This window comes from Atractosteus spatula, chromosome 3 (genome assembly GCF_055471065.1).
Source record: "Atractosteus spatula isolate fAtrSpa1 chromosome 3, fAtrSpa1.hap1, whole genome shotgun sequence".
Lineage (NCBI taxonomy): Eukaryota > Metazoa > Chordata > Actinopteri > Semionotiformes > Lepisosteidae > Atractosteus > Atractosteus spatula.
In genome coordinates this window covers 42982751-43006878 of record NC_142708.1, presented here as the reverse complement: position 1 = coordinate 43006878, position 24128 = coordinate 42982751, and the positions used below count along the sequence as shown (strand labels likewise).

The 24128-nt window shown below is 38.7% G+C and overlaps 1 protein-coding gene across 3 annotated transcripts in view; it reads left to right on the top strand.

Moving 5' to 3' along the window:
* LOC148837806 (programmed cell death 1 ligand 1-like) overlaps window positions 1-24128 on the top strand; it is a 34109-nt gene that overhangs the window by 3042 nt on the left and 6939 nt on the right. Inside the window, exons 2-6 of one of the 3 annotated variants that reach the window (XM_088909833.1) lie at window positions 4610-4669; window positions 7022-7138; window positions 11751-12107; window positions 16633-16920; window positions 18556-18705. In XM_088909833.1, coding sequence (XP_088765959.1) covers window positions 7081-7138; window positions 11751-12107; window positions 16633-16920; window positions 18556-18705 — 853 coding nt within the window. In that variant the 5' untranslated portion in view covers window positions 4610-4669; window positions 7022-7080. Of the gene's footprint in view, window positions 1-4609; window positions 4670-7021; window positions 7139-11750; window positions 12108-16632; window positions 16921-18555; window positions 19621-24128 lie in introns of those variants that run through there. The other 2 variants (XM_088909832.1, XM_088909834.1) reach the window with 2 other exon arrangements.

Below are 24128 nucleotides of genomic sequence, written 5' to 3'. Positions count from 1 at the left end.
ACTCATTGATATAAATTAAGAGAAGCAGTGGTCTTAGTTTAGATCCCTACATTTCCTGAATGCATCTTTTATGACAAACTTTATCAAAAGCCTTCTGAAAATCTAAATGCACCATATCATTTGCATTGTTTGTATGCATTACTGTTCATGCTTATTCTAAGAACTCCAGCACATTTATAAGAGAAGTCCTGCTTTTTCTGAATCCATGTTGACTATTCCCCCTAAGTTATTATTTCCATATGTGAATCCTCTAGTTTAGCTCTGAAAATTGTTTCCATAAACTTACATGTAATATAACTCATGCTTATTGGTCAATAATTACTTGTTTCAGTATTTTTGCCTTTCTTATGCATTAGCCTTTCACTGCATTAGCACTTCTTCAGTCTGTCAGCACCTGAGTGTCTGTTGGAAGATTTGCATCAATAGCTTCTGAATATCTCTCGTTTCCTTGAGTACATTTGCTAATATATCATCAGACCCTGAGGATGTATTAGTTTTGAGTGCTTCTAGTACCCAAAATACATCTGTCTTTTCCATGTTTATATTATTTAATATAGATTTTGCTCCTTCCACTGCCTGAGGCATTGTGTTGACTGCTTCTTTGTTAAAAACCTGAGCAAACACTAATATAAAACATCAGCTATTTCGCTTTCATTTTCTTGAAGTTTCCCATTTCTGTCCCAAATGCATTTTACTTCATTATATTACACAATAGTTATATAATGATTAGTTCCTTCTATTAAGAATCCTTCCCTGTAAAGTGCTTATATACCCACTTTTCCTAAATAGATTAAGCTTAAGTTTAAGATTATGTTGAGGAAACCTACTGTCAGCATTTCTGGTTAGGTCTCTACCTACTTTTCACAGTGGCATATTGTAATTTTGTCCTTCCTTCACTGCATGAATTCTTCTGACAGGCTCATTGGAAATAGTTGAAGGACTAAAACTGTCAAGCCTCACCATAAATTTTCAATTTACTTCAAGTTAGAACTTCCTGGTTTTCATAACCAATTTACTATGCGAGTGTTGCTTGAAAGAAACAAATGCAATTACACCAATTTTGTGATCTTTTCTTTTGTACCTGAACTGATTTTAGTTTTCCCATAGCAAAGTGGTTGAAATATTATGCAATAAAGGATCTTCTGAATTTCTTAATACATGTCATTAATATACTTACTGTACTAGAAGCATTTAGTACCTTTTTTAGTTTGGAGTCTATATCTAAAATATCTACCTATTTACTATTACTTTATAGGGGTAAATAATAATAATAATAACAATAATAATAATATGTATATGTATATGTAATAATATATATATATAATTAATGATCATTATGTTTTCACTGTATCATATCTTGGCTTTTATCAAGCAGAAGACTGCACTCTACCAGCCACCCCCCTGAGAGTCTACAGTGCTCTGGTCCACCCACATCACAGCCCTGACCTGGTGCCCAGGTGCCCAGTGTTTTCTTTGCTTGGACATAGTCACATTACAAAGAAAGCTCCACAGCTGAAATGTTGTGTTTCTTTTCTTCTCTTTTTGGCATGGAATAAACCTTTACTTGATCATTTAGACTTGTCACTATGGCACCCACTCACAGGGTAGACATTCAGTGTTTAAAGTTTGACTTGATTGTGAATGTGAAATGTCTTTTATAAGACTTTTCTAAGATGAGTAAATGAGACTGCTGCTCATTTACTGTCATGTTCAAGTCCATTGATTTCTGTATTTTTTTAGAACTTTCAATCTCAGTCTTTTCTGTTTGTCTAAATGTTCTGCTGCCCTGAGCATAACACTAGTCTGCCTGGTCTTCCTGTGCCTCAATCAGTCCCTGGCCCTACAATTCTGAGACCTATGATACCCTGCTGCAACCTTTGCTAGGAATAAGCAGCTTTCTTATAAATGACAAGTGCTCTGAAATCATTTTCAAGAACCCATGAACTGTAAATAACTGAAAAAAATGGGAAAATCTGTGTTCTTCTCAGTCTTTTCTGATGCTCTTATTTTCTTGTGATCAGTATCTATATGTCCTGGTTGGACTTCATGTGTAGAAACTGCACATCTGTGAAGTAGCAATCTCTTTTCGTTTTACTTTAGACCAGTACAACAATTCCTGCACTCACTGTTGTTTTTTTATGCTGATCCATGTCACTTCTGTACTCTCATTCTATCTGTGTGAATTTGAATGACCAAAGTTTTGAAATATCGGCAATTTACCAAAATATATTTATATCAGCATACTGCAAAACAATGGGATCAGAGTAGACAGGTCTTTATATTTAATCTTTTGCAGTAAATTTACAGTATTAGTGACCACAGCTTCAAATATATTTTAGATTTAACTTGTGCAAATTTATAATATAGCACAAACAAGTTACAGTACCTTGGGTGCAGCCTCACAGAAGAATAATGTACAGTAGATCTTTGATATCCCCACAGCAACCAGTATTTTCAGTGTGTAGCCCAGTTTGACCTCACTGTGACTTTTTTCTTTTAAGAAATCTTTTATTAGCATCAGTACTACTTGCGTGATGTTTTAAATCCTCAAATATACAATGGTAAAGGTGGAAATGATAAAAAATAATATTGATTATATGAGATCACTTTCTCTTGGAATTACCAAATGGCTCTGAGTACATTTTTATGGTGGACTGTCAAAGAAGATTAAGAAAATGAACTGTTTCTGTGGGCAACAACAGTATTGCTACATTGTAATATGTTCTACTATGCTATGTTATAGTATTCTAGTATCAGGCAGAATAGTGATGTGGCAGATAGTGATGTTGCCCTTAAAACACTTTGAGAACTCTTTGGTCCTGGGTTTGACAGGATGAGCCTTTGTGTGGAGTCTGCATGTTCTCATTTGATTTCATAATTGATTTCCTGTCAAGTTAACTGATGTCTCTAAATTGTCCCTTTTTGTATGTGCTTTACATTGGGCTGCCATCCTATCCACCGAGTAGTCCTGCTTTGCACCATGAATATGAAAACATTCCAGTATTACAAAATGAAGAATAGTGGACCATACCTTATAGTGGTCTTGTCTATGCACACACTTCTGACACCACTTCAGTGCATTATAAAATGATGTTAGTTGCTGCCTGAGCCTCTAATGACAACTTGACGATCCTCTCTTCACTGAATTTGCAGTCTAGGGAAGATTAATTTTTTTGTCCAGACAATTCAATTCAATTTAATTTATTTTTATATAGCGCCTTTCACAACAAGGTTGCCTGAAGGCACTTAACAATGCAAGTGACCATACATTTTGTCAATACAGAACAGAAGACCAGAAGACAATGGAGGAGAGGAACCAAAAACACCTTAGTAAGCAGAAAAAAAACTCTAGGGGTCAGAGGTCAACTGGTTGCCCAACCCCTTTGGGCATGCTAACATTATATAATTTTAAAAAAGGAAACGATGAGGGTATTAATCCATCCATCCATCATGTCTTCTGTGTGTTAGTACTCCATGCAGATCTCTGAAGACCAGTAATTCCTCCTAAACGATAGCTATATCTCCGATGTCCTTCTTGAATCCATGGCTGTGATGCAGCATCCAACTCAGATGGTGCCAAGCCCGGACATGTGGGGAGGAGAATAGGATATTTGGTCAGAACAGATGTATCTATCTGGTGAGCCAACACAGAGACACACAATGGCATGTACTGCAGCAACACTAGCCATGATTGCAGCAGGCTATAATGTAAGGTGCAATTAGGCTAGGCTGAAATAATAGTCTGGATTTGAATACTGAGATTGACTTGGCATCCCGAATATGGGGTGGGAGACTGTTCCATAAGCTAGGGGCCCTGTAACTAAAGGCTTTACTGCCAACTGTTATTTTATTAATTTGTGGAATATGAACAAGACCTGCATTCTGTGATCTAAGCAGACAAAGATAAAAACCAACAATTGAAGGTCTGTGCTGTAAGATGGGTGGAGTAATAGCTATAAGAAGGTCTCAATCACTCTACAGTTTGGACATGTTAAAGTCTACTTCTGTTATATGACTTTCAATAACCTTCCTAATAAAATACTATTTTTTCTGTAGGTGACCTGAAACTTGCCCAGCAGCCCTGAGTATCTCCTTAGTATTACTCTCAGTTGTATTTATTGCCATCTTTGTATAATCCTAGACCTTTGGTCAATGATCTTTCTTCAGCTTCTTTCCCTGTAGTGGAGAAAGTAGCACCATCCTCTCCTTAGATTTATGACCAGGCCTCACAGAGGAAATGCATTTTGCATCGTCTGTCCATCATCTGGGCCAGTACAGTATTCTGTCTTCCTATATCTCCTCAAGCCATCTCCCAGCTCACTGACGCTACTCTGGGCTGTTATCTAACTATGACCACCACCTTCTTTGAGAACAACCACAAGGCTCACTCCCATTTGTCCAGTAATTTGCCTAAAACACCCCTCCTTCTCTGCATTGACAGAGGTGATAGGGGCCAGTTTGGTTTTCTATCTTTTGGCTCCCCACTACTAACCTGGAAGAGCCCTAATCTATGACCATTGTTTCTGCTTGGATAGGCAAACTTCACAATAAATGAGAACCAGCCTAAAATCCAACATGGTCACTGACTTCTCTTGCATTTCTGACACAGGTGCAGTCTGGATCATGAATGAATAGAATATGAGCTCTGTTGTCCTCTAAGCAAGTTGAGGTACGGAATGCAGTTCTCAAGCAACTAAGCAACTCTTTTATACTCTTAGGAATGAAAGACACTTGTAATTAGGATCTTCATGTGAGGGATAAACAGTGTAACTTCTCGCATGGAAATCCATGGAGAACAAGTATAGGGCCTGATGGCACCCTCATGTGGTTTAAGGCAGGACTACAGGTCTCTGTTTCATTGCCAAAACCAAGCTCTTCAATGCATTGTATTGTAGCCCTAATGGCGCGTGGGTACAGGTTACCCAGTACAACCCCACACTCTACTCTACTCCCCCCACACTACCCATCCACATACATCCAAAACCATTCAATTCTTGTCCAAGTGTCATAAAATTGACAGTATTTTGGGATGAGAAGGGTGTTGCTCGCCCTTACAGCAACACAAATATTGACTGTGAAACAGTAATAAGTGCAACACACTTGTGTGAATGAAACTGAATGCCAGCCATCTGCACAAAGCTGCCTGCAGAATTAGGGTTTGCAACACTTTTCATTTAAGTAATTTTTACTGTGACTTCACATATAAAAAAATGTACACAATTATTTTGGAAAACAAGCAATGTGTTGGTGAATTCTCAGATATTATTCACATTCCTTTTTAATCCCCTTGGTTATTTAACATCTAACAGAAATGATTAATCTCCTCTTGTGTGACATACATTCTCTTTTAAATTAGTCTTAGGGAAATTACTGTGACTGTACCAGAGTGTAAGTGGCTTCTTCTCTTGCACAAGTGAGATGAGCATGATGGTTTCCAAGATGGAGGGATTGCCAATGAAAATTATATGTCAACACAACAGGATATCAACACATCCTATGTTGCTGTCTTTGTGTGAATTGGCCTTTCTCCTATTTTTCACATGGCCCTTTCCTTCCATAATTTTGGAAATGCCAGTTCTGTGTCAGAAAAGGTTTAATATCACAATCACACCTGTCAAATTGCAAGAATAACTTAAACATTTTTATGCCTTAAAGTAAATGCAGCATTAGAACATGTGTTCTCCTAGTCTTAGCTTTATACTCTAAAGAAGGTACTGCTAGCACTCTCACCACTTTATGCTTGGTTAAGGTCAGAGATATGGCACGCAAATGGACATTGACCTTCACAAGTTTGTTCAAAAAGTATCTTTAAGATGCTGAATCTTACACGTAGTGTATTCTACATTAAGAAATTTAAAAATACTAGCATAATGTCATCACTTCCTAAAACAGGACACAAATGTATCTTGTCATTGCAGGCAGTGAGACAAGTGGTTTGGGTGGCAACCCTAAGTCCAAAGACAACAGTTGTTCTCAAAAATATCCTGGCAACTTCAGGATACAAAGTGTCTAAATCTTCCATTTTGTCATTTTTGGCCAAGTTGTAAGAAAAAAAGGCTCTTCTGTGGGAGAAACACAAAAAGAGACATCCTAAAAATACCAGAGTAATGTTAGATTATAATTGGAACCATGTTATATGGTCAGATTGAGCTTTATGCTCATGGTCTTCATCCCTTTGTTTGACATACTGTAAAAGGTGAAGCACATGCTGATAAAGCACTCGTTCACTATGGCGGCAGACGTTTTGAGAATATTATTAATCTATGGCACAGATGATCCCAGAGCATTTGTTAAGACTGATGAACTCTAGCACTTACTATGATGTTTTGGTCAAAGACCCAGCTCCCTTTGTCAAGAAACTCAGTGAACCAAAGCATACTGTACATCAAAATGGACAAATAGAATGGCTGTGTGTTGCCACTGTCAGAATATCATTCTAACTGTCTCAGGGCAAGTTGTTGAAGAGTTGAAGACATACCAGGTTCACTTTGAAATATCATTTACTGTTTTATATTAATCAATAATTTACAATTTCTAGAAAATAATATCATTTTGAAAATAAACTGAAAAAACAATATGCCTTTCCTTTTACTCAAACATTGTTTCTTGGGTCAGTGTCCATCTGCGTCAATACAGTAAGCAAAACGTTCACCACCCCTTCTTCATTTAACCCCAAGGCCAGAGAGTCAGATGATTATGAAAGTAATTGGAGAACATGAAAAAAACTCATTTCTGTGAGTGAATGGCTCAAGGAAGGCAGCAGAGATTGCAAGACTGGAAAGAGCAAGTTTGTCAAGACCCAATTTCACATAGTATTTTATATACTGTATATATTTTAAATATTTACCAAAGAGTTTTTAAATATTTAACAGAGATTCTACTGCATATTACCCTGAAATCATAACTCTTAACATGCAATGTACTGTGAGGGCCCTAGACCACATAGTTGTACAAAGTAAATGTGGCCAAAACCTATTTATAATGTTCTTTTATAATAACTCATTTTAATGTTTCTTGGCAGGGGCCTTTGGTTCTGAAAAAAAAAACATTGTTAAATGTGTGAGCAGAGCTCTGGACTCAATGGGGAGAAATGTATTGATCGTTCTGCTCTTGATCAGATGTCCCTCCTTTTATACAGGTATGTAAAGAAGCAAAGCTGTTCCGCATGTGGCTGAAAAAGTACAACTAGTAAATGGAAGGATGCAAGGTGTTGCATCAAAGATGTTTTAATTTGTTTCAGATTCACTCCAGTTTGTGGCAGGGTGTTTAAGATAGTATTAAAGATGTTATCCCAAAATGTTAGTATTTTTACTTTTACCAGATTGCATGTTTATATTCAGATACTGTGCAATTAATTATTTGGAAATCACGCATTTATTGGTCATAGAAAGCAGGACATTCAGTATTAGAAAGGAGCGCTTGAGTCTTATCTTCAGAAAATCATATACCACTGAAGTCTAGTGGAATAGGCTTGACACAGACCAGCAAACCCCAGGTCATGCAGAATTGTCAGCACTCCTAATGTCTTTGTAACGGCACTGTAGCCAAAAATTAGATTTGAGGGACCCTGTGCAAAAAAGCTAGATCTCACACGTTGGGTGAGAGAGAGGGAAAGAAGCGCAACAGAGAAAAAGCCAGGTGTACTAAGCCAAATCAAGGATCAAGAATCATAGTCTAGGTTCAGTCACAGGTGAGAAAGCCGGAGGATCAGAAGTTTAACGACAGTCAGGAGTTTCTCAAAAAAGTGAGAGATGGGAGCTCCACTGGTGAAACCAATACTGAGGGTTGTGGTGATGGTAGTGAGCCCTTAAGTATACTGGGAGGCAGAAGGTGCAGTGAAGAGTGAGATGTGCGATTGGATGATTAGTTAATGCATCTGCAGGAATTGGGAAGAACTGGTGCCTGATGGTCTATGGTCGTGAGAATGTGTCAGCATTTGCAGGAAAGGTCTGGTGTTTGATTCTGCGTGGTCGTGACAGTATCTCCCTGCTCTTCTTGTGCAGGAATGGAACAGGAAACTGCAGATATTCTATCAGACATTCAAAAGCAATTTAATTTAGTTCTTATTAACTATTAACTTTCCCAATACAATTTAGATGGTCTCCATTAAAGACAAGTCACTGTTCATCAATATGTCATTTGTTTATCAAATACTGTAGGCAGAAAGTGATGTCCTTTTAAACTTTACTAATTTTTTAGTAAAGTTTAAACTTTACCCAGTTTTTAATGAAAACATGGTTGGATTGACAGCATCTCTTCTTCTCCTCTACTACTCTAAGTCATACTCTTCCATTATGTCACTTCCCAAAAAAGCTATAAGTACCATAGAATGACCCTTTCTTTTCCTTGCATTCGCCTTTCTGCATCCTTCCTCCATCTCGTCTCCACTGTTGCAGCTATCTGTCTGTGAAGTCCTCACTCTGCATGGTGTTTGTCATGAACAGTTCTTTCCGGGCTCTATGCAGACGACACGATTAGTGATGAAACACTGGGGAAAAAAAGTCATGCAGGAGAGGGTATGGAGACAGGGGGCGTGTCCAAGGGGTGCAGGTGTCCAGAGGGAGTGAGTCCGGGGCGAACAATCCATGTAGAAATCCAAACGGGTAATCCAAGACTGAAGCTAAAGTCCATGGCCAGGCGATCCATCCGGGGAATAAAACACGGGAAACGGGTCGGAACCGGCGGGAGGGGATCAGGAACAGAAAGTTAAATCATAACAGAGCCAGACGCAGCAGGACCCGGGCTCTCACGAAACAGGATTCAATGAAGAGCCTCGAGTGACGTCTGCGTCTGGATTTTAAGGTGGAACTGAAGAGGGGCTGGAATTAGGAACAGGTGCGGGTAATGGGAAAAACGAGGAAGGGCTGGAGCGCCCTTAAGAGGAGGAGTAGCGATCGCGACAGTACCCCCCTCCTTTCCAGGGCGGCTCCGAAGCCCTAAACAAAACAAAAATAAAAAGAGTCCAGGCTGCTAGAATGCCGTCCGCGGGTCCAGGTGTGGGCTCTGCATTCTGTCACGAACAGATCTTTCCGGACCCTGTGCAGACGACACAATCCAGAATAGTGAGGAAACACTGGGGAAAAAGTCATGCAGGAATACGGGGATGAAAACAAGGGGACGTGTCCATGCAGTGCTGGTGATCCGGGGAGGTGTGGTCGAGGCAAACAATCCAAGAAGAAGTCCAAGGGAGAATCCAAAAAACAAGCAAAAATCCATGGCCGGGTAATCCATCCAAAACAAGGGATTAAAAACAGGTGCCGGGTCGGGACCGGGGGGGATGAATGGGAACAGGAGCAGGAAGCTAAAAACATAACGGAGCCAGGCACAACCAGGTCCCGGGCTCGCACGATGTGGAAATCAGATGCAGAGCCTCGATTGAAGTAAGCGCCTGGCTTTTAAAGGTGAACTGAAACGGGGTAGGAACAAGAACACGTGCGTGGAATGAGGCAAACGAGGAAGGGCTGGAGCGACCTTAAGAGGAGGGGTTTGCGATCGTGACAGTGTTCCTAACTTCCTCCTATGAGCAGGTGGTTGACGCTCAGCCAAGCAGGTGAAGACAAAGACTCTTTTGTGTAACTTCTCAATAAACATTCCCAAAAGGATTTTCTTATAGGCTGTTGTTATTCTTTGTGAAACTCTGCCAATTACAAAGCAAGATAAGATGCTTTTTACTTCACAGCCACTGACTGTTTTGTAGTATCAGGTCCTAAAGCAGAGTTTGGAAACAATGCTGAAACAGAAAGAGGTTAAGGACCTGGTAGTATGATGACGAGACCATAACCTCTCCATCAACGTCAACAAAATTAAGGAGCTAGATGATGATTTCAGGAAGCAGGTAGGAGGATACCCCTGTTTTTATCAATGGGGCTGCTGTGGAGATGGTCAGCAGCTTCACATTTAAAAAAAACATTGAAATTTCTACAGATGTATAATAGGAAGCATTCTCACCATTCTTACAGTTTGGTAAGGTAATTGCTCAGCTCATGACCGTAAAAAACTAAACTGGAGGTGGAGCCCAGGCCATCACTGGTACAGAACTCCCCTCCATTCAGACCATCTTTACTACACACAGCCTCAGAATGGCAGATAAGGTAATTAAGAAAATGTTAACCGCCCTAGGAATACAGGGAATGCAAATTTTCCCTCTGCAGATTCTACCTTTCTCAAAGCCATAAAACATCTGAACACCACTTCTTAATCCTTCTTTCCCAACTTTGCCGCCGGCTGCTTTTGCACTAAACTCACAATACTGTCACTACTTGCTTTTTTGTATTGTTCCATAAGATCACTTTATTGGCCATATACAATTTCTTGTAATAGGAATTTGTCTTTTCGCATACCCCAACTTGCTCTCCATGAGACACACACACAGACAGGGAGAGAAGCTTGGGGTCAAAGGGCAGGGTCAGCCATTTTTATATGGCACCCCTGGATTAGTTGGGGTTAAAGGCCTTGCTCATAGGCCCAATGGAGTAGGATTCCTCCGCCAGCCATGGGATACGAACCGGTAACCTTCCAGCCACAGCCTCAGATCCTTAGCCAAGGAGACACCACACTAGAGGGGAGATGTAAAATAAATACAAACACTAATGATACAGTAGTACATCACTATTCTCAAAATCAATGTTACACATTTCTTAGATTTGCATTGTTAGTATCTAGAGACAACTGCAGCAGGCAGTAACATCTTTGGATAACAGTAACTAACTAGGTGACAGTAACTATGGTGAGTCATGAACTTTTCTTTCAAAATCTTTTTTTTTAATTTCTCCCCATAACCTGTTTTCATTTCACATTGAAAAATACAAGATTGTAATGTTGGTGGTGTATCCCATCATTTTCTACCTTTGAAATCTTGAAGGTTGAAAGCAATTGGAGACCAAAATTCTAAAAGTGTGAAATAAAAAGGGACCATATTCCTATTAATTGCAATGATTCAGAGCTACAGTATATCCTGCTATACTGGTTTGAATAATTCACAGCAAATACAGGGGTTCTTTCTGTATTCAATATTCAACAGTTGTAAGAACATTTTGTAAAAGCTTGGACTTAACTTCATTTTTCACAGTTACTGTATATCCACATCCTTAGGTACAAAAATTCTGTGCAATGTATTTAAAAGGTAAATGTAGGGCATACCAAAAATAGTAACAAAATAGTTTATGTGGTTTTGTGTAGAAGTACATATACAGCTAACTACAACTCTCACGGGTAATAGTTTTAACGTGTAACCAAGAAAGAGAAGTTTAAATGATAATAATGATTCATCTTTCTAAATATCATGGAAATTCTGAAAATTAAATTGTCTTGAATTCCAAACTAATAAAGTGAAATACAGTTTAAAGTATTCCAGTAAAGTGGAACATACAGTATATCTATCCACCCATCCATTTTCTAATCCCTTCATCCGATGCTGGGTCATGGGGAAGCCAAAGCCTATTCCAGGAAGCAACAGGTACAGGTAGATGGGAGGCCAGTCCATCGCAGGGTAAACACAGAGACACAGACACGAGGGCCCATTTTCCCAGAACATGCCAGTATGTTTTTGGACTGTGGGAGGATACCAGAGCATCCAGAGAATACTCATGTAAAAAAGTGGGAAAACATACAGACTCCACACAGATAGAACTGGGGATTGAGCCCAGGGCCACAGTACCACAGGGAGCAATGCTAGCCAGTGTGCCACCATTCCACCCTAGAGAGCATATAGGTTTTTGTAATTTTTCTTTTTTTTTCTGTTTTTTTTCCAGCTCTTTTCACTGTGGATATGGCTGAGTCTTTCTTTCTGGCTGAGTTTAGGGGGAACGTCACTATGGAGTGTCGATTCCCTACAGGGGGTGGCGAGACCCTGTCCAGCCTCAGAGTCTACTGGCATCGCATCCTGCCTGAGCCTCTCCTGGAAGTGTACAAGCTGGAGAGCGGAAAGGAGGACCTGAGCACCCAGCACCCCAGGTATAAAGGCAGAGTGAACCTGCAGAAGGACAGGCTGAAGCAGGGCCAGGCTGTCTTACAGATGTCCAATCTCAGCATCTCTGACTCTGGGAAGTACAGGTGCATTGTTGAACAGGGAGGAGCTGACTATAAAGAGGCCACCCTCAATGTGAGAGGTACGGAGAGCTGTTTAAGAACCTACCTTTTACACTTGTTACAAAAGCTTATTGGGACTTTAATATGCAAACCTTTAATGTCAAAACAAAAGAGCAAAGAGCATGCTGCAGGTGCATAATATTACTTTAAGACCTTTATATCTATTTATATAACCTTCCTTTTTATACAAGTAATGTATGTCCAAAGACCTATAACCTTGGAAGTCTGAGTAAAATATAGTTATACTACATGCTAACAATTAGATGGGATTGTGCAACATTTTCAGGACAATATGGCAACAAGTATCCACTATACGTTGAACCTCTATAAGCACAGACACACACCTTACTGGCAGGAACTGACTGAAAGGGTTTGGACATTGTATTTCTGTATGTTTGGGCAATCACTATGTTGAATTTGATTGCTTCTGAATTGGTCTCCACCTTACTGTATATAATATCTTTTAAACCAACTTCAGTGCTTCAGTATATCTTGAAAGCAGTATGAATAGATCTAGTATTCTTATTCGGTTCATTTTGTTCAAACACTGATGTCCCTGCATAAATTTAAAGTGCATTGTGTGCGCTTCTTTAGTCTTCAGTCACCGTGTTTACTTGAATACTGCAGTCCCAAAAAGGAAAGGAAAATCTAAAGAGATATAATGTAAAAAATATCAAAGGAATTCTGATTATAAAATTATTGCAACAAAGACATATAATATGTTGTTTTTTGTTTTATTATTCTGGAAATGCAGTGCACTATATTTATTCAGTATATCAGCATTCAAATGTCAGCATTCAAAATGCAGAACAACTTCTTGTCCTTTTCGCTTCATGTACTGTGGCCTAAAATAGCCTGGTATTTTTGAGAATGCACACTATTTACCATTATCTTCATGAGTGGGTGTGGACGTCTTTAAGGCTGTTTTGGTGTCAGATACTCTTTGACTTTGTACTTAAATGAAAATAATGATTCTGTTTTTAGTTGTATATTTCTTGTCACAGGGATTTCAAATTTCCACTATTTTCTGGCTGGCTTTCTTAAACATAAATATTGAAAGTGAAGGTACACATATATTTTATTGCTAAATATGTTCTTGGAACTTTATGTAATATGCAGAATAATGTATGAAATGTTCAATCATCATACTGAAATCACACAATACTGGATCATCAAAAAACACAATATTGCCAGTCATTAAGCAAGAATCCCATCCTACCCATAGTGGTAGGCATGACATACCTGTTATGGTACATCCCATGATTCCTGAAGACTGTAAAGTAGTAACATACCAGGCCTTTTCCTCTGTGAATTGTTGCATGGGAAAAAATCTGATAAAAGCTATCTCACAGGAGGCATAATTGTTGCTCTACATTGATGATGGTAACAGCAGGCATGGCTGTGCCATTTCAGACAGCCTCAAGGATTTATGGGCAGTGGTGGCACGATAAAAACATTGATATGAAACATAAACTCAACAGACATTAATACATAGAATTGATGCTTCAATTTATTGCTGCTGGAATTGCCACTGGAAATAGACCAACTCACCTTTAGGGTAATCTCTTATATTTCAGTAGAGAAGGATTATTACTGTTGTTATTGGATGAGATTTATAATACAATAAACAGAGTCCAATGTGTTATTAAGTGTGCCTGTTTAACAGTACTAGCCATTCCAGGTTCATCCTGCTTTCTGCCATACAGATGTTTACCAGATATGTGATCTATATCAGAATGTGATCTATGTCATTCCGTTTTTTATTTTCCCCTGGATGAATTTTCTCCTTAATGAACATTTCTGATCATCATTGTCAACTGAATGGAGAAAACAGGACAATGTAGCATCTGTAAGACAAAATATTTACATTGTTTTATATCATGTGGATTTTACATGAAAACTTTACTGTTATTGACATCACAATAACGCAAAGAAATCCTTTATTTTTACAGAGGCCAGGCCTTTTGTGTTTTATGTTGTATATATTATCCATTTAAATAACTTTTAATTATTTATGCTAAAAGTTAAATCAGATGGAAAAATGGTGGAAAATCGTAATGGAAACAGAATTCCCCAAAATATACATGAAAAATCACAATCAGAGTGCATAGTCAAATGCGGCAACTACATAAACAAGTCATTAAAATCACAAATATATATAAGAGCAAATAATAAAGCAGTAAACCCAGCAATTGCAATCTTGTTGGCTGCCAGTAGAGCAACACTAGAAACTAATTTCAGTTGTTTTTCATGTTAGCAGTGCTTAGCATGCACCTGTTTTCAACATCTCAGTTCCTTTCTACTCCAGACTGTTGGGAGAACTAACAACAAATATTTGTTTAAAACAAGTGTTGTTGATACCTCTCGAACAAGAATTACCCTTGCTTCATGCACAACTACACATCCTAGCAATTATGAAGTATGCTAGGACCCTTTTTTTCTTGCCACAGGTTCTGTTCATCTCCCAGAATCACCAGTGCACGCACAGACCAGCAACAGACAGTAGTATGGCTAAAGTGCCCTTTTTATTTTCTAGTGTTTAATAACATTTAGCACTGTCCACTGAACACTCAGAGCACATATTAAAAAAACAACTCTAAAGACATACATTCTTGATGGGCCACAGATATTCAGTCGAATCCCAGTCACCTACTGAATGCCCCAAAATAATGCTGTCCTGCGTTCATGGTACATGGTTCTGTCCTCCATGTAGTTCCTTTGATGGTTCTCAGGCATTCTCTCCAGTCCTGGCTGTGCTGAATAGCATGCTTCCCTTATGCCCATCACCCCCCCACCTTGGTTTCAGAGTCGAGTGTCAGGTGAGGGGGAGTAAGATGATTCTCAGCTGCTCCCTGTAGAGTCCCTGGTGTCAGCATGCTCTTCTGAGTTGAATGCTGTGATCTGTCTTGGCTCCTCTCTCAATCACAGGTTTAGTCGAACCTATTTGCAACCCCACACATTATCCCTGCATGGTGTGGTACTATAATTGCCTGGCACTTATGTTAAGAGGGCCTTTTATCACGACTAGAAACACAATAAGGAGCAAAACTGTATCAACAGTGCTCCAATGGCTCATCATGTGACTTAACATCAATACAACCCTTAACACCTGGTGCCCCCCCACACCCATTCTTTTCACTCTGTGATGCAGGCTCAGGTTAAATGTTTAAACTTTTTTTATACGAAAAAACAAGAAAAGTCAAATAAAATGTTTAAACTTGACACCATAGTAGAGTCTATTTTAAATTAAACTGAAGATCTGTCATATTCTAAAATAAACAAAAAACTCTACCGCGCATCTTCTGCCTTTGTTCTGGTTTGTTTTCTTTCCTTGTGTAAGTTATTTATGCACCATATACTGGATTACCAATATGATAAGTGTGTCACTGTAGCCATTTTAGCTCTATTTGCTGCTTCAAACCCAGATCCAATGTGACACAGGTCCACTGGATTTAGCCTTCTTCTTAATATATGCCATACTGTTTTATTTTTGTCATTTTAAGTTCCATCAAAGTTCTCTCTCCTTCATACTGTTCGTACTGTACAAAGACAGTGTGATGTTACCAGGACACTAACTTCATCCAATTCATGGTTGCAGGGAGCCAAAGTCTAACAATCTTAGAAACATTAGCAATTAAAGGAGTATGAGACTTTATTACCCTGCTAAAACAAAGAAAAACCAATGAGCTTATACAGTAGCCAGCAGCCATATCACCCTGCAGCACTTAATAGCAACCCACTGAAGCTAAGCAGATGTGAGCCTGATGGGTACCTGGATGGAGACCTCCTGGAAAAAACTAAAGTTGCTGCTGGAAGAGGTGTTAGTGGGGCCAGCAGGGGGTGCTCACCCTGCAGTCTGAGTGGGTCCTAATGCCCCAGTATAGTGAAGGGGACACTGTAGTGTAAAAAGGTGGTCGGTAAGAATCCCAGGGTGTTTCTCAAAAAGAGTGTTACCCCAGTGTCCTGGCCGAGTTTCTCATTGACATTTACCAGTCATGGCCTCCCAATAATCCCCATCCATAATTGGCTTTATCACTCTGTTCACCTCCAAACTGAAAGCAGGTGTGTGGTGCACCATGGCAGTCATCATCATCATCATCATCATCCAAATAATATCTAAATTAAGAATACCTTCAGACCATATTGTTTTCTCTACTGCCAGTGCTCTGGAAAAGTAGATTTTTCAGAAGGGTTAAGATAAAAAGACCTTAATTCATTGATTCATTGAGTAAATTGAGAGCCCAAAGAAGACTTTTTATATATTGAAATGTTTTTTTTTTATTTGTGTGATTTTTTGTTTTATTCTGTGTTACTTTTAAGTTAGTCTATATTAGATTACTTTTGACCCCTGATAAAACTGGTAAACATGTAATAGCTGTTCAAAGGACAAAGGAAGGAGAATAAAGATATTTAATAAAGTCATCTTAAAGCCATTGTTTATACAGATGGTTTCATACAACACTTTTTTTCCAGGGTGTGTTTTGTTACAGCATGTTTCACTTTAAAGAGGCCTAGGCTTACACTAAGAAAGTATGTAACTGTCAGCCCCATACAGGAATATAAAGACGGCAGTTGCAGGGAAATGCCAAGGGCCAGAAGGTCACCTGGAGCTCAGCTGTGAAGCAGAAGGATTTCCTTTGGCTGATGTGCAGTGGACAGATATGTCAGGCCATTCCTTCAACACTACAACAACCACCCACAAAAAGAACGAAGAAGGCCTGTTTATTGTGAAAAGCTACTTCAAGGTTAAGGCAGGATGCGGAGTCACCTACAATTGCACCTTCAAAAGCGGTACAGCAAATGAGGAGACATCAGCTTCCCTCGTTTTTATGGGTAATGTTCACCAACTTTAAGATCATTTTAAATTCTGCTTTAGAAAGTATCACTGTTTTATCAAGACAAGTTGTGGATGTAGAGACCTTTGAGATCTTTCAGAAAGTAAGCTTAAAAATTTAAGTATTAGAATAGACAAAATAATAGAAGGTAACTAAAAATGATTACACTCTTAATATAGACTGTGCCAGCTTGTGGCAACCATCAGACACCAGGACCCACAAGACCCAATAGTTTTCTATTTTAAATAATCCCGACAGTAACAACTGCTAGGTTCGTAACCTGTTTTCCACACTGCAGATATTAGACAAGTGAAGAACGACAGAATAGATAGCAAGTCATTTTTCTTCTATAGGTTCATAAAAAAAACTAAAAGGAGGAAACAAAAGCTTCTTAAAATCATAAGAAGCTATTGTAAGAAAAGTTACAAAGGAGAGGAGGTCATGTAGCCCATTGAGCCTCCTTAACAGCCAGATGACCTCATCTAGCCTTGTGTGAAAGGATCCAGGGTATGGGCTTCAGTAACAAAGGCTGGGCAGCTTATTCCATACTCCCAAAATGCTACTGAATCTAAACCACTCAAGAAAACTAGAAAGAGTCCTAAAAATCCTAAAAAGGCAATAAAACAAAAAGCTTCACTTCTCCTTGTGGCTAATCTGCTCAAGTGAGCGCTTCTCATTCTCTGTACCCCTGTTCCTTCTTCTCTCCTTAGAGGAGACAGTGTCAGGAAGGGCAGCTTCATATGGGGATATTGACCTCCCCTTCCACTCCAAGGGGCTGCTGACTACCACATTTTGCGACTCAGCAGATATCTCTTCTTTATGGATTTTCATTTTGGATAAGTCTCAAATAGTATGAAACGATATAATAATAGCATCCCCACAAACATAGGAATAAACCTGTGTGTAAGGGAGTGGAACATACTGTAGCATCTCAAAACTACTGCACATTATCCCTTGTCACACGTTTCCTTTCAAAGCTCTAGAAGTCACGTCAACTAAAAAAAACATTTTCAAGATGTGGAAAGATGCTTAGAAGCAAATGGACACTTAAGTCTACTCCTCCATCAAAGAAGCCTAAAGATTTGGTCTCTACCAGGAGTAGATAAGTTTCTAATCTTTTTTTCTCTTCTCATCCATCTAATTTGCACTTACTGAAGAAAGAAAATAGATTTACAGATTTGATAGATTTATTTATTGCCTTCAGACAGGTTGTTACTTACACTCAGTAAAAGGCATCCCTGTCATTTAAGGTCTCTTACTTTATGACTGGTCATGCAGCTCATCCATCCTTTTTTTCTGCTTCAACCCCTGAACTGAACATTTTATCAAATATTGACAATTTACCTATTTAAGGTCTTATTACTGAGAACACTGATTAGACTCTGAATCCTTTATCCATAAACCTTTGTTTAAAACTGTAATCAAATGTAATAAATATTAATTTTCATTCCTCATATTTCATGCCATCAATCAAGAGTGCAAAATGATAATGTCATTTAAAAAACATTTCAAATATAAAGCTTTGCTCTGTTGAAGAAAAATGACAAACTGCAAACTTCAGGTTTATGAGCATACTGTAGTTTGGTTGAGACCAAAGTATAGTGTATTCCCCAATCACTGTTGACTTTTTCAGATGTGAACATGACTTTGGAAACTATTGGAGCACACACATCTTTGGAGTTGGTGGTGCCTTTGACTGTGGGATTGTTTCTTCTGCTGCTTTTATGTCCAGGATTCCTGTTCATCATGAAAAGGAAGAGATCAAAATGTTTTCACTCTGCAGGTATGCTTGTAACTGTAGAAAAGTCTAAATGAAACCCTACATTACAGCACCACCATTAGTAATATCATGTGTCAAAACCTGAATTATTCTAAACACGCCCTCAAACTGTTAAGTCTTCTGCAAACGTGAACCACAAAAATACCACTGTTCTAAGTTTAAAATTGTGTTGTAATATAAAACAGGAAGCAGAAATTAAGGGAATCTTCTAGTTTTTCAGCATTAGCACACAGGAACTAACGTTAACACATCTACAAACCACTTTTGGATGTATCCATAGACCTTTCTTGGAATAAAATGACTGTAAAATCTGTTTTGAAAGAAATACAAATGTGTCATTGTAGAACGTTTCTATGTGTACTGTGAGACTAGCTATTTCCACAGTCAGATAGATATATCCATGGTGTCACTCCAAAAAACTCAGTTCTGCTTTGTTGTTTGTTATAATGTGCATAGCCATATTCAGAGGGCTGCATCATTATCCCTAATAAGACATAACAAACCTTGATCTTGAGCTAACAAGTATTTTCCACAATTGATTCAAAATCATAGATTAACCAAACTGAATGCTATAACTCCACCAACCTAATAATAATAAATTGTAAACTTAAATAATAGCACTAATCTAGATCAAGACAAAATGGTTGAGAAGTATTCTTATTGATGATTGTATTGCGACATTTTCTGCTTTTCTCATGTATTCAAGATGTATATATTAGAGTACATCAATAAAATGAATGTTTAATGTTACTAACAGTGCACATGTGTAGTACAATTTTGTATGTCATCGGTTAATAGAGACAAGATAGGAATGCATGAAATGCATGTGGGGGTGTCAGGAAGTGTAAATCAGGACCCTAAGCAAACACGGGGAGGAGACAACTAGGAACTGGGCAGGTTGACAAACAGGGGGGCGTGACGACGGTGAACTGGTGCTCGGGGGGCGTGGCCATGCCAAACAAGTCCGAGGGAGTCTGGGGGGGGAAATCCAGGGCGAAGTCCAAGAGTCCAAAAACCGGGAAATCCAGACAAGACGAAAACAAGACAAAGTTAAAAACCAGAACGGTATCCAATGCAGGTGTAGTGGAGCTAGTGCGGTGATGTCAGCGACCTCACTGCGCATAGCAGGGACCTCAGCTGCCTAGGCTGAAAGAAAGGTCTCCTTTAGCTCACGCGGTTGGTTCCCTGTTGTGTTACACCACAGACCTGGGTTTGCATCCCAGGTGTGTGGGATGGGATGGGATGGGTGGTGGGGGGGCACGATCTGCATGGAACTGTGACGATCACACAGGGAGAGGAGATTAACTACTGAATATTTTTTAAATAATTCAAATAGGGAACAATAAGTTACTTGTGTCTTCCATTTTTGCATTGGCCAAACAGCTGAAAGAAAAATCATTCAATTTTGAAGGTTGTTCTTATCCTTATTATTCTTACTGATGGCTAAATCAATTGTTGGACTGTCAAAATGATTAAAAAAGGATAATGAGAGAGATGTTTACTTGGCCGTTCTTCACTTTCATAAAGCGTATACACGTCACAATCATGTCCAATTGCCACAACTGTAGCTGACTAACCCACCTAGCAATTTTAAAAGTGCTAGGACCCTTCTCCCTGCACAGCCTATCGGATGTGTACCAGTGTAAACCCAGACCAACACAACACAAGTAGACACAATTATTGCAGTATTATTCTACTAGATACTAGCAATAATAATAGACACCAATTACAATAAGGTGTCTCCTTCTACTTAAAAACAAGGGAAAAAGTATCTACAAGGGACACACTTCTTAAAAAACATAGTCCCTAGTAAAAATAAGAACAACATTAAAGGAATAAAAACTAGGGGCACTCTTTACACACAGCAACCCAGTCCGGTCTCTCTCCATTTCGTCATCTTCCAAAAAAACGCAAACAACGAGCCACCCTCATATTAAAACAAAAACTCCTCCACCAGAATTCTCTTCCATGTGAGTACTTAATCAGCTCAGTCCAGCAATCCCGGAATGCTTCCTTTTACAGTGCGAAAGAAAGGAGAAAGAAAGTTCTGGACAGTTCTTTGGTCATCTCACTAGGATCCTCCTCCATCCCGACAGTCCCAGGGAGCGCAAGTCAAGTCCTCTATTTCCACTGACTGGGTTTTTCTGTCTCCTTTCTGACCACAACTCCAGAACCTGAATGAAGGGCAGGAATGTGCAGCTGATCATATAAACAGTACATTGCCAGATATCATGGCATTTTGTCTTTTCTTCGTGTCTTTGTTTTCCTCTTTTCCTATCCCTGTCCCCCTGTGTTTCTCGTCCAGAGCCTAATCTTATTCATTTTCTTGTGAGACATCAGTGTCCATTGAGGAAACTGTACACTTATGAAATAAGATTAACCATAAAGGAGAATATATTGCACATGTTTTAAGTAGAGTATTTATTTTCAATGTTTAAGTAACATTTCTATAGTGCTGCCAGCAGCCGTCACCCTGCAACTTACAGTTGGCAACCCATTGAAGCTAAGCAGGTGTGAGCCTGGTCAGTACCTGGATGGGAGACCTCCTGGGAAAAACTAAGGTTGCTGCTGGAAGAGGTGTTAGTGAGGCCAGCAGAGGGTACTCACCCTGTGGTCCATGTGGGTCCTAATGCCCCAGTATAGTGACGGGGACACTATACTATAAACAAGCACTGTCTTTCAGATGAGACGTACAACTGAGGTCCTGACTCTCTGTGGTCATTAAAAATCCCAGGGTGTTTCTTGAAAAGAGTAGGGGTGTAACCCTGGTGTCCTAGCCAAATTTCCCATGCCTCCTAATAATCCCCCTCTATGAATTAGCTACATTACTTTGTTCTCCTCCCCCTCCCACTCTGACGGTAGGCAGAGCGACGTGCCGGTTGGAGTATTCTTGGTCACGTTTAATGGCAACATCAGCAAAAAGATTTGGTTCAAACCACCAAATGGAGACAGGCGTGCCGACAAGTGGACCCTGCTGATGCGGGATTAACGCTAGGATGAGAGAAGTAACATTTCTATAGCACCTTCAAAATCAGTTACTTAATTTATATCTGGTATACCTTATTACATTCTTCAAATATTACAACTATGTTTAATGTTTAAATGTTATTTTATTCTCTCTGTTCTTTCACATTGCTTATGTTTTCTTAACTTTGTGGTCTTGACTATAGTCTGGCTGGATTATTCTCTTCACAGATCTTGAAAGTGCTTGATGCTTCTGTAGCATGATGCTACACACTACATAAAGCACCACTAAATGGAACAATACTCTGTTCATAGACTATATCCCACCTCAGTTTTTCTGTGAACAAGCAAAAGGTGTTAGTGGATTTCAGGCCACAATGGTCTGTTCTTTATCTATTTTTCTTCTTTGAAGAATGTACTGTATATATATTGAGAGAAATTAAAAATTACATTGTTGCATTTGAAAGTAAATCAATACATATGATTTCCACCAGTGTCAAATATTTAGGCATTCTTTGATATGTATTTTCTATATTTATTATAATATATATAATAGTATTATAAAAGGAGAGGTGGAATACATCAGATGCACACTGGAATACTGCCAGCTCAACAAAGGGGCTGAGGTTGAAATAAGGTAAATCTCTATTTTAGGATCAGAAAGTACAAAGGACTTTTCTAGATACTTAATACCCATTCAGTATATTATTCATACTGTGTGTATTATACAACATGGAAGATATTATAAAACCATTTAAAACAGAAAGATAATAATGCTTGTGAAAGGAATACTAGAAAATTAGCAATAGGAAAGTACAGTATAAGAATATGGTAAGCAAAATATTATAGAGGATGAAATGCCTCACAGTAAGGAGACAATTGCTATCGTATCTGTCAACGGCATGAATGGAGAGGGCCTTGTGTGGAGCAGCCTGTTTAAATACATTAGTAATGCCTTTCTGTGTTCCAATACTTTTTATTTCTGAAGATAAGCAACTCTATCAGTTCAGTGTTCTTACCAGTACAAGTTGTGATGATACAAAACAGGATGATTCAGGTAACCTGGAAGACATCCAACAGATGAAGTAACAAATACAGGAAATTCTCCAGTGTAGAAATACCAGCTGTATTAGAGATTACATTTTCATTTTGGGCAGCTCCATAAAATGAATACAGGGAAAGGGGAATTCTTCTGTTCAAAAAGGTGCATAAAACACAGTCATGATTATATACTTGTAAAACAACCAACACTGGGTGACCTTACTTACAAGAGTTTTACAAATCAAGTATTCATTTTCAGTAATCAACATGCACGATTCTTTGCTGCTTTCATAAAAGCAGTTATATTATTGTATGTGCATGTTTTATATTATCCTGAATTATGATCATAAACACTAAAGCCTGTCATGAATTGCAAATATTTCATGCTTATTTATTGAGGTGGAATTTTCCAAGAAATCTTTTTCTATTTTAAAAGTAGATAACACATAAGAACAGTTAAAAACAAGAGGAGACCGTTTGACTCAATTTAGCACATTTGGTAGCTAGCAGTTAATTGATTCAAGGATTTCACCCAGCCATTTCTTGAAAGAAGCCAGGGCACCGGCTTCAACAACAAGGCTGTGTAATTTATTCAATAGAGCCTACAGATCTGTCATTTTTTAAAGTTTCTATTACTGCTGGTGTTCAACAAAAGACTAATACATTCGCTGGAAAATATTATGAGTTATTGTTTTAGGAAGCACACATAACCCTCATAGTGCTTATGTTTTCATATGAACATACAGTACAGTACATAAGGTTGTTATGGTGAAGCATACTATGAACTGGGGGAGTGAAAACACTGCCAGAAGGCATTTAATTTAATTATGCACAGTGTTATATGGAAGTAACAAAAACATCAAGAGATTATGCTAAAAATGTACAATGCACTAGTAAAACCCCATTTAGAATATTGTGTAAGATTTCGAGCACCACAATATGAAAAAACAGAGGCTCAGGGGGACCTGATTCGGTTATTCTAAATCCTTGAAGGCACTGACAAAATTAATCCTATGGACTTCTTCAGAATTAACAGTGATGTGTGAGAATAATAATGGAAACTAAGGCAAAGTGCATTTAAAACATAGAATGGGAGGACAATTTCACCTAAGGGGTTGTGGGAGTCTGAAATAAGCCACCCGGTCATGTGGCTGAAGTGAGTACCACCAGTGCTCTCAAGACTTGGGTGGATGAGTTCCTCAGATCAGTGGGTACAGAATACTGCTTACTATGTAAAACAAGTCAAGTTACCTCTTCCTGTTAGCAGGCCTTTTGACTATCTTCTGGTGTTTTCAAGTGGCACACTACATTATTACACATAATTTAAGAATTTCTGATTTAATTGTTGTATAAAATTATATTTGATTGTTTCTTATTCCAATTGGGAAGAATTTTTTGCATCTGAAACTGACAGTAAAAGA